Below are 11,700 nucleotides of genomic sequence, written 5' to 3' on the forward strand. Positions count from 1 at the left end.
AACTACTAGTGCATGATTTGAAGTTAATAGCTATTATATTCACGCTTAAGAATGGAAGCATTTCTTATATGGCGTGTTTTGTGAGGTGTATATGGATCATCGGATTCTTCAGCATCTAGTCAAGCAAAAATATTTGAACTTGAGGCAGGGGAGGTAGTTGAAGCTATTGAAGGACTATGACATCACTATTCTTTATCATCCGAAGAAGGCTAATGTGGTGGTTGATGCCTTGAGCAGAAAGGCAGAGAGTATAGGGAGTTTAACATTTATTCCAGTTGTGGAGAGTCCTTTAGCTATGGATGTTCAGGCTTTAGTCAATATGTTAGTGAGATTCGATATTTTGGAGCCTAGCAGAGTCCTTGCACGTATTGTTTCACAATCATTTTTATTTGAGCGCATTAAGGCTTGTCAACATAATAATCCCCACTTGTTTTTCCTCAAGGATACAATGCATCAAGATGGTGCTAAGGAAGTGACCATTGGTGACGACGATGTATTACGACTTCAGTGCCGGATTTGTGTTCCTAATGTGGATGGGTTGAGAGAGTTGATTATTGAGGAGGCTCATGTGTCGATATATTCTATTCATCTGGGTGCTACGAAGATATATCATGATTTAAAGCAACATTATTGGTAGCAGAGGATGAAGAAAGACATTGTTGGGTATGTTGTTCGGTATTTGAATTGTCAGTAGGTCAAGTATGAGCATTAGAGACCAGATGGTTAGCTTCAAACCATTCAGATACCATAGTTGAAGTAGGAGCGTACTACTATGGACTTTGTGGTAGGTTTTCCACAGCTATTGAGGAGATTTGACGTTGTTCCCGGTCATTGTGAATAGACTGACCTAGTCTGCATATTTTTTTCTAGTCATGACTTCCTACCTTTGGAGCAGTTGTCTAAGATCTACATCAGGGAGATTGTTCGCCTGCATGGCGTACCTATTTCTATCATCTCGGATTGCGACACACAGTTTACTTCATATTTCTAGAGAATGGTTTAGCATGAGTTGGGCAGGTAGGTTGAGTTGAGCACCACATTTCACCCTCAGATGAATGGGTAGTCCGAGCGAACCATTCAAATTTTGGGGGATATGTTGAGAGCCCGTGTTATAGATTTTGGAGGTCAGTGGGATCAATTTCTTCTATTAACAGAGTTCGCATACGATAACAACTTTCAGTCGAGCATCTAGATGGACCTGTATAAGGCCTTATATGGGAGCGATGTCATTCTCCGGTTGGTTGTTTTGAGCCTGGCGAGGCTAGACTATTTGGCACATATTTAGTTCGTGATGCCTTGGAGAAATTGAAATTAATTCAAAAGCGGATTCATACAGCGCATTCTAGGAAGAAGGGTTATGTTGATAGGAAGGTTCGTGAGGTAGCGTTCATGGAGAGTAAGAAGGTTCTTCTTTGAGTTTTGCCTATGAAGGGCGTACATGGTGAACTTGAGGAACAAATATACATGCATCAACCCGAAGAATTTGAAAATTAAGGGAAAAAAGATCATGTTTTCTTATTAAAGAAATTCTTGTATGAATTAAAGCAATCTCTAAGATAATAGTACAAGAGGTTTAATTCCTCTATATTGGGTCATGGTTATTCGAGGAGCATGTATGATAGTTGTGTTTACTTCTGAAAGTTAAATGATAGTTTATTTATGTACTTACTGTTATATGTTGATGACATACTGATTGTTGCTAAGGATTTGATAGAAATTCACAATTTAAATAGTCAGCTGAAATGTGAATTTTTAGATGACAAATTTATGAACAACTAAGAAAATCCTTGGCATGTATATAAAAAACAATCGAGGAGTCCACATGATATTCCTGACCCAGAAGAAATACTTGGCAAAAGTCTTGGAGAGGTTTGGCATGAAATATTGCTAAACCAGCGAGTACCCCTCTTGTTGATCATTTTAAGTTATCAGCTGCTTAGTCACTGCAGTTAGAGGAAATAAAGGTATATGGCACATGTACCTTATTCTAGTACAGTTCGCAGTATTATGTATGTAATGGTATGTACACATTCAGATATTTCACAAGTAGTGAGTATGGTAAGCCAATATATGGCTTGCATGGTAAAACATATTGGCAGGGTGTGAAATGAATTTTTAGATACTTGTGAGGTACTTCAAACACATATTTGGAGTTTGGAAGAAATACTAACACTTTGGTTGGTTTTATAGACTCAGGTTATGCATGTGATCTTGACAAAAGAAGATCACTAACGGGCTACGTATTTTGTATTGGTGGTTGTGCTATCAGTTGGAAAGCTACGTTATAACATATTGTATCTTTATCTACTGTTGAAACATAATATATGGCAGTGACTAAGGCAATCAAAGAATCCTTATGGTTGAAGGGTTTATTTGCTGAACTCAGTTTACACCAAGGTAGTATTATTATTTTCTGTGAGAGTCAAAGTATCATTCATTTGACTAAAGACCAGATGTATCATGAGAGGCCGAAGCATATTGATATTAAGTATCAATTTATTTGGAAAACCATTGCTGAAGGAAAAGTCTCTGTTCAAAAGATCAATACTAGAGGCAACTTACTAACATGTCCACGAAGCCACTTTCAGTTAGCAAGTTCAAGCAATGCTTGAACTTGATTGATATTTATGAAGAATAATTTAGCCCATAAGGGCTTTTACCGAGAGGGTTGAGCAATTTACTATATCAATCAATATTAGGCTAAACTGGAGATTTGTAAAGTGACCTAATTAGCTACACAAAAAGGAGAAGATTATTTCTTTATTGCAAAATCCAATACATTCTTAGTAGGCAAGTAGGCATATACCTATACATATTCTTAGTCTCCAAATTTGAATAAGTGGTAAAGATCTCTTTGCAAGTTTGCAACTTGCCTTTGTAAACAAGCAGAACTTTGTTCAATTTCTCATATAAATAGTATTATTGCTCTTATTTTCTAAGCACACCAATTCAAGAGCCTTTCATTCTCTTGTCTTTAATGTTTTCTAAACACACTAATTCAAGAGCCTTTCATTCTCTTGTATTTCTTTATCCTCTTTTATTGAGAGTATTTTGTAAGAGAGTGAGTATTGAAAAAATACTTGTGTGAACTCCTTTTTTTGGAATAATCTTGTAAGGTTATTCTCTCGGGATATATTTGAGATTAATTAGAGTATTTTTTACTCTCTTTTGTACTCATAATGGTATAGTGAAATAGTTCCTCTCCGCTTATGGACGTAGGTCACCTTGATTGAACCACGTTAAATTTGTGCTTTCTCTATCTGCTTTAATTACTGTTATTATTAACTTGCATTGTCTTTATTATTATCGTTATAACATTGTTTGACAAAATTTTGTATTACCCTGATTTTTGATCCTAATAATATCTATCAAGCCATTCCTTATTTTATTATTTTTAATTATTACTGATAAATAAGTTCATCTTGTAAGGATTGAAAAGTAATGTGAGGGAGTTTTTGCCAATGGTTGAGCACAATGCCAGACATATGTTAGCAAATTGGTCTATAACCTGAAAGGGTATAGAGAGAAGAAGCGATATTGGAGATGTGCAAGATCCATATTTGAATCTGAGTTAAAACAGAACTTTAATAGATGTATAATATTGGGCAAGAACATTGTTGAAGAGTTGCTATACTACAATAAAGAAAAGTGGTATAAGATTTAATTCTCATATTTTAATAAGTGTAATATGGTGAATAACACTATCACTAAGAACATTGATGCATGGATATTTTCTCTAAGGAAAAAATAATAATTACTTTGCTTGAGGAGATTAAAGTGAAGACAATGAAGAGAACAACCTAGTTAAGAGAGTTCTCAAATACCTGAATAACTCACATCTCCCCTATTGCTTTGAAGAATTTACAGGAAAATACTGCAAAGTCAATAATGTACACAATAGAATAGAATGGTGATTATGGATATGAATAATGGAAGGAAATTGGAAGCACACTGTTAAGTTGAATGATATATCTTGTAGTTATAGATCATGGCAGCTCAAAGATATTCCTTGCGGACATGCCATTGTAGCAATTCATCATAAGAAATTGAAACCTACAGATTACATTACTCACTAGTATACCAAGGAACTCTGCCTCAGGACTTATTCACACTTTATTCAATCATTGAATAATATAAAGATGTGACTATAATCTAAAAACCCTCCAATTGCCCCACCTGAAATCAAGAAAGTGTCAGGGAGGCTAAAGAAACTAAGAAGGAAGGAAGGTACCGAAACCAAAAAAACTGAAAAACTATCTAGGCATGGGACGAAAATGACCTGCATCTTGGGTAAAATAAAGGGACACAACAAGAGAAGTTGTCCAACTACTCTACCAAGTACTCAACTAAGAGCACCAACAAGTTTTCCAGATGCAGACTAGAGAGTTGGTTTAATGCATCACAAGGATCAACTACCAGTGTCTCAGGTACATTAATTTTTGGAAAATGGGTGAGAGAAAGTAACTTGGAAGGTTAATTTAATGCATCAAAGGATTCAACTAATAATTTTTCTAGAACATCAAATGCTGAAAAAGGAAGACAATCAGATGGACAAGACCAAAATCTTCTTCCAAGGTTCCTCTTCTACCAAGAAGTTTTGCAATGGTAGAAACTCTCCATACTTGGAATGCAACTTCACATTCAACATTGGGTCATGCTCGTCCATATGAAGCTGAATCAAGTTGATTTTCGATGTTTCAAATATTTAACAATAAAAATTTAGGAGAGATTTATTTCAATAGTGAAACCTAAAATACTGTAGATAGGAATATAATGATGGAAGTTCAGGGAGAAGAGATAAAACAGAAGATGTTTGATCTCATACCTGATAATAACGTAAAGGAAAAGGAGCAGTACTTTTGAGCAACCAAAATCAGAGCAGCAACGACGGGTCTAAATTTTTGTAGAAGAATGGAGAGAATTAACCTATTTAAAAAGGATGCTAAATGACTAAAAAGTAAAGGTTTGGAGGAGTTAGTTTTAGTTCTCAAGCGCTCTCCCATCGTGGAAACATGTTATGTGCCATGTGGGTCCAAAATATTTATATTTATTTCACTTCTAATAAATTCAAGAGTAGTCATAAGATCCCCATAAAATATGAGTTTTCTACTGATAAAGTACGACTAACTTCAAGGAGTAATTATTTATTATCCCAAAAGAAAAGATTTTCAATATTTTTTTTCAAAAACTAAACAAAACCCAAACCCATACCCAAAGGCCACCTTTTTAAAGAAAATTTTATCTCTTATAATAAAGGTATACACCCTATTTATTATAAACTAAAATTATTTTAAAATATTATTTTCTATAGCTACCTTTTATATTTTATAATAAAATAGGTATTTATGGTATATACAACCATTGAGACATGAAATACGCTATTTATGTTTTTCTTCTCTCTTTCTTTCAATTAACACACGATTCTCTCTCTCTTTCTTCTCTCTCTCTTCGAGCAAAATAGGTTGAATCCTCTAGGGTTACTGCAATTGAATCTCTCAACTTCGTCGATCCTCTCAAGTTTCTTATCCTATTGAAGGCTTATGAATCGTTTTTCCCAAAAGATCGAGCTTACCTCATCTCAGTTCAATATGCTCATGAACCTGAATCATTTGTTGAAGCCTCCAGATCTGCAATATTTTTTCCTTTGAAATTTCTCCCCATAAATGGGGTTTCTTATCTTGCTTGGTGGCATACCTAATCAAGTTTGCAAATCTTTCATGAAAGGTTACGTTACATCTTGCCTTATTCTTCTGGTTGCATTATTCTTTGAAGCATTGGAGTTCTTTATTGCGACGTGTACAGTCAACACAAGGAGTCTTGGCCGGAAAACGACATCCCCGACGAACTTTCTTCTCTTCTTTTCTATTTAGTCACATACAATGATACATATACATTATATATTGTACAAAGTCACTCAAACACATTGTATTTTTGTATAAATACATTTTTTGCCTGTGTTTATATATTTCGAAGGTCTGTGTATTTCAATATTTATATCATGTATTCATGCATACTGTATGTACAGTATGCATGAATACATGTGTATTCAGCTGTATTAAAAAAATACAGATCTTCAAAATACATAAATTCATGCATACTGTACATACAGTATGCATGAATACATGATGTAAACATTGAAATACACTAAATACAAATATTTAAATAGAACAGAATATAAACAGTGAATATATTTAATTTTAAAATACAATGAAATATAGTAAAATATACTGAATACAAATAGAAATACAGTGAATACAATCAATGAAATATACTGAATACAACAGTAATAACATGTATTAGGAACAACTAAAAACATTATTAATGCAAATACATTTGAATACATTGAATACAAAATAGCGAATACAATAAATACAAACCTTGAATCTAATGAATGCAACAATAAAAAAAATATTGAAACACACTAAATACAAAAGTTATATACAAGTGAAAAATTATTCTAATTAATTGGGTTGATAATAAGGCATGTTAGAATTGATTTTGTTGAGTTATATTAGGAGTGTATCACGTTAATTGATATTATTTCCGTTATTAGACAGCTAGACATACCTATTTTTAAGGTCATTGTCGTTACTGTATTCATGAATACATGGCGCGAATACATGTGAATACATGCGCATACAGTTGGACTGCCCTGATTTTAGGTATTTTTGGTTGCAGTATTCATAAATACAGTAGAGCGAATACAGCGAATACACTACCGTAATAACTGAATAGTAGCTATAAAAAGTAATTATGTATATGATAGCTATAGGAAGTTAACAGCTACTAAACAATAGTGGTTTCTGAAAATTTCTCTTTATTGGAACTTTTACCTCATGTAGCAAAGCTTTACACCCTATTTATTATAAATAAAAACTCTTTTAAAATATTATTTTTTATAGTTACCTTTTAGTTTTTATAGTAAAATATGTATTTATGGTCACTTTCTACCGCTAAGCTATTAAATACGTTGTCTAATATTTTTCTCTCTCATTCTTTCAGTTTATTCTCTCCCAAAAATCACTGTATCTTATTTCTCTCTACACGATCTCTCTCTCACAACGTCATTGTCTTCCCCATTGTTGAACCACGATTCTTCTTTATTTGCAGGTTCTCTCTCTAGATTGTTCTCAAACCCTAGATCTCGATTTGCTGGATTTCATCTTTGTTACCATGAGTTTCAAAATATCTTGATCAAAGTTTCTGATATGAGTTGTATCTTTTCCCAAAGTGGAGCGGGCATGGTCTCTTTATAGCTGAATTGATTTTGAATGTTGACATGGAAGAGGAAAGGACAGAGGAGAGGGTGGCAACGACTAATGAGATTAGGATTAGGTTCGGGGAAATTCCAATTACCCATTCACATGTAACAAGGGAATTGTATTTGCAGGTTCATCACCAACCATTGATATTATCGTTAATGTATTTCCGTTAATTGATATTATTTCCGTTATTAGACAGCTGGACAAACCTATTTTTAAGGTTATTGTCATTACTGTATTCATGAATACATGGCGCGAATACATGTGAATACATGCGCGTACAACTGGACTGCCCTGATTTTAGGTATTTTTTGTTGCTGTATTCATGAATACAACAGCGCGAATACAACGAATACACTACCGTAATAACTGAATAGTAGCTATAGAAAGTAATTATGTATATGATAGCCATAATAACTTAACCGTTACTAAACAAAAATAGTTTCTGAAAATTCCTCTTATTTAAATGAAAATTTTTTGTATCTATAATATTCTAGTCGAAATATGGTCAATTTTTATCCATAAAAACATAGAGCTACTACGGTTTAGGGCTGATTTAGCACTGAAAAGTGGTCAACTTCATTAAGACGGTAAAGAAACGAGTCAAAAACATGGAACGAATTTTTACATATTCCAGCAAAAGATATTTGTGTCCTTTTTTGCCTTCCAATTGCCCCACATCATCATCATCCACTTCGCTGCCTCTGCTCTGGCTAAAAATTCCAGCCCCCCCCCCCCCCCCCCCATAAATATATGTCAAAGAATTTCTTATATCATATGAACCCAGAATTTTAAAATCCTCCCCAATTTCTCCTCCATTTTATCAACTTGACTTTGATCATCACATAAAAATTTCGTGACAGGCTTGTAGATCAACAAATTCAAGGTATGTATTTTTGACTTTACCAACTTTTTCTAAAAGCTCAAGATCACTTTTTTAGAAACTAATTTCTCTAGAACCCAAGAAAAAAATGTGCCAGGCGATTTGATGGTAAAGTACTGATACCCAATTTGTTTTTACATCAGATCGGTTATATTCTTGAAATTGATTGCAAATATCTGAAAGACTTGAGTCTTTTTTGCATCTACAGAGTCGAATCTGAGCTGGGGAAAAGGAAGATCTAGAGTTTTATTTGTCATTAGAAGAACTATGTCTTTTATTGGGACACAACAGAAATGCAAGGCCTGTGAAAAGACAGTTTACCCGGTGGAGCTGTTGTCAGCTGATGGGGTTAATTATCACAAGTCTTGCTTCAAATGCAGCCATTGCAAAGGAACACTTAAGGTGCTTTTGCTATGCTTATATAAACTACAATCTGGTTTTCACTTTATGATGTTTGCTTTTTGTGCATATAGTATTAGTCTTAAAGTTGTGAAATTGGAAAAAGAGTAAACTTGTCTTGATTCACAAATACTATCCTAAAAAAGAAAAATATCTCCATGTTGGATCATACTGCATTGGTAGTTGTACTTTGACCATTGACAATTGGACGAGGCCAAGCATTGAGGAAACTGTACCCAAGATTTGAATAGTTTCAACTTATCCGAAAAGAAGAAGATAAAGATTTGAATAATTCCATATGAAAAGGATAATGGTGTTTAGACTCAATTGACTGATGTTATGTATCTGTGAACTTTTTGTTAGCTGAGCAATTTCTCCTCAATGGAAGGTGTTCTGTATTGTAAGCCCCATTTTGAGCAGCTTTTCAAGGAGTCGGGCAACTTCAACAAGAACTTTCAATCACGTAGGTCTATTTATTCTTGCTTAGTTAATTCTTTCTCCAAAGTTATAATTGATCTGCTTTATTCATAATACCCAATGTGTTTTACTTTCACAGCTGCAAAGTCAGCTGAGAAATTAACTCCGGAGCTGGTAAATTTTCTTTGCATCTACTTGTATACAAAATTAACAAACTGAAAAAGAACAAACCATGCCTCTTACTCTCTCCTCTCTTATTTTGGTATGCAGACAAGATCGCCTAGTAAAGCTGCCGGCATGTTTTCTGGCACACAGGAAAAATGTGCGACTTGTGGTAAAACAGCTTACCCACTTGAGAAGGTAGACAAAGGCTCCTCAATTTTACCTTAGCCTTGATGTTTCTGTTGAAAAGCAAATTGTTGTATTCTTCCTTTTACTGTAAGTTCCTATTCTGGACCTTCAATTGGGAAAAGGTGGTTGCCCATTTCGCTCATTTGATGCGTCAATGAGTTACTTGTCTGTGGCAATGGTGTCATCAATTTCCTGTTGTGGATTTAGCATTCTCAGAACGTTACTGATTTTCAGTGGCGCGTGAAAGCACAATTAGCGTTTAAGTAGCTTTTCAATATGAAAGTGCACAAGCAGCGTTTCCATTTAGAGAGCAGGGACAACCTTTTACTTATAATTTTGTATACATGACCATCTTGCTGCACGAGTTTTTGGTATTAATTTAAGATGATATAAGGGAGAGTAAGACAGCTAAAAGACATTAAGTTGGTTGAAACTTGCTTGTTCTTCAAATCTACATCTTACTCGCTCAATATCTATTATGCACTCTGGTGATATATGTGAAATATATTTAAATGAACTCTATTGAGAAATTCAAGAGCTTGTATTTTGTGGGTATTTACGCCACATTTGTTGGTTAACACGATAGGATTGATCTTACAGATGGTATAAAGTTAGCATAGCAACTGAAGTCCACAAAGATCTATTCTTATTCAGTCGCAAATTGACTGTTAATAGTTTGGCCGTGATAGTAGTTAAAACTGACTTGCTGTGCAAATTGGTGAGTTTGAGCATTTTGCATCTTACTCTCCGTCTCTCCCTCCTCCAGTCATCTAGTACTCTACCAATCTTTTCCATTTTTGCACATTCTAGTGAATGCTAACTCTGAAAAATTATGAGGCAGATCACGTGTTATATTGCTACAATATTTCTTTGGTGGTTCTCAGTTGCCCCACAATGGTGAATGTCCACCTTTGAAGTTGTAACACAGTTACGAAATTTAATTTGTATGAAGAGCTAGTTTTTGGATCAGAATGGGATATGACGCAAGAAAAATAGCTGAGCTGTCTAATGCTTCCATACATTCTCTTGTCCAGCAAGTAGTTATTTCTCTTGATTTATGATTTATGTTCTTGGCGGCTTGGAGATGATTTCTGAATATCATATCTTTGATGCTGGAAGTTATATGTAAGTGAACAATACATTGGTGACCTACTTCTAGCCCACAGATTCTGAGTTTAGCATTCCTCTCCTCAACAACAACAACCCAGTATAATCCCACTAATGGGATCTAGGGAGGGTAATTTGTACGCAAACCTTACCCCTACCTTAGGGTAGAGAGGCTGTTTCCGATAGACCCTCGGCTCCCTCCCTCCAAGAACTCCCCACCTTGCTCTTGGGGTGACTTGAACTCGCAACCTCTTGGTTGGAAGTGGAGGGTGCGCACCACTAGAGCAACCCACTCTTGTCTTAGCACTCCTCTCCTCATTTTAAATTTTTTGAGAAGGGAAATATAAATATTAATTTGCTTGCAACAATTGACCTGGTCTACTGAGTACTGTCTCTAGCATTGAAATTTGGAGGGGTTATCCAACGTTTACTCTAGGTTGTTACTTTTTCTTTTCTACCTGGGAAGTTTCTACAATTGCCTTTCTTTTTTAGATCACAATTGGAGCAGTAAACACAAGCTTTACTATTGCAACAGTTTAATTTCTGAGATTGATGTAATGCTGGTTGCATTTTTTTAGGTGACAGTGGAGAACCAAAGTTATCATAAGACATGTTTCAAGTGTTCTCATGGTGGATGCTCTTTATCTCCTTCAAATTATGCCGCCCTAAATGGGATTTTGTACTGCAAACCTCATTTTTCACAGCTTTTCAAGGAGAAAGGCAGCTACAATCATTTGATCAAGTCTGCCTCGATGAAACGTCCAGCTGCAACCGTTCCAGATTCTTAAACTCCATGTTTCAGTCAACTACTTTATCAATCCACATGGATTTGATAATTCTTGAGTGTGTTTCTTGCGCTTTCTTTGTTCATTAGCTGGTAACCTTATCATTTTGGGTTACTGGTTTATATGTGTTTGACCATCGTGAAGGCTGTTATCCTGATTTATTGTATCATTTAACTTTTGGATGTTGAAATTCCTGCCCCTATCAAATGATCTTTGGCAGGAGCTAATTGTGTGATACATAACAGTGTTGTTACTTACTAGTATTCTTCTGTTACTCTTCTATATTTGGCTTCTGCTTAGTTGCTGATGCGTCCTTACCTGTCAAATAACAGCTCCAGTGGATGCGAATTTACTTTTCGTGTTTGCACCAAATAAATAAATCCATTGGATGCGAATTTATTTGTCGTGTTTGCACCAAATAAATAAATGTATGATATTATTTCTTTTTTACGTAAATTTTCATTAGGAGCATTTTGAATAAGAAACTCAAGCAACA

General features: G+C 34.9%; 1 protein-coding gene across 1 annotated transcript; it reads left to right on the forward strand.

The window, feature by feature from the left end:
- The first annotated feature begins 8,007 nt into the window (after positions 1-8,007).
- LOC107792541 (LIM domain-containing protein WLIM2b) lies at positions 8,008-11,486 on the forward strand. The gene is made up of 6 exons (XM_016614762.1): positions 8,008-8,148; positions 8,354-8,547; positions 8,908-9,007; positions 9,101-9,135; positions 9,232-9,321; positions 10,998-11,486. The coding sequence occupies exons 2-6, from the start codon at positions 8,413-8,415 to the stop codon at positions 11,205-11,207; spliced, it is 570 nt and encodes a 189-aa protein (XP_016470248.1). The 5' UTR covers positions 8,008-8,148; positions 8,354-8,412; the 3' UTR covers positions 11,208-11,486.
- Positions 11,487-11,700: the final 214 nt, after the last annotated feature.

The sequence above is a fragment of the Nicotiana tabacum genome, chromosome 4, assembly GCF_000715075.1.
Source record: "Nicotiana tabacum cultivar K326 chromosome 4, ASM71507v2, whole genome shotgun sequence".
In the NCBI taxonomy this organism is placed as follows: domain Eukaryota; kingdom Viridiplantae; phylum Streptophyta; class Magnoliopsida; order Solanales; family Solanaceae; genus Nicotiana; species Nicotiana tabacum.

What these genes read in the sequence shown, in the direction of transcription:
- LOC107792541 (XM_016614762.1), top strand. Translation starts at nt 8,413, where the DNA reads ATGTCTTTTATTGGGACACAACAGAAATGCAAGGCCTGTGAAAAGACA. An exon ending in AGAAATTAACTCCGGAGCTG is followed by an intron (nt 9,136 to 9,231) that starts GTAAATTTTCTT and finishes TTTGGTATGCAG; the next exon opens with ACAAGATCGCCTAGTAAAGC. An exon ending in CAGCTTACCCACTTGAGAAG is followed by an intron (nt 9,322 to 10,997) that starts GTAGACAAAGGC and finishes GCATTTTTTTAG; the next exon opens with GTGACAGTGGAGAACCAAAG.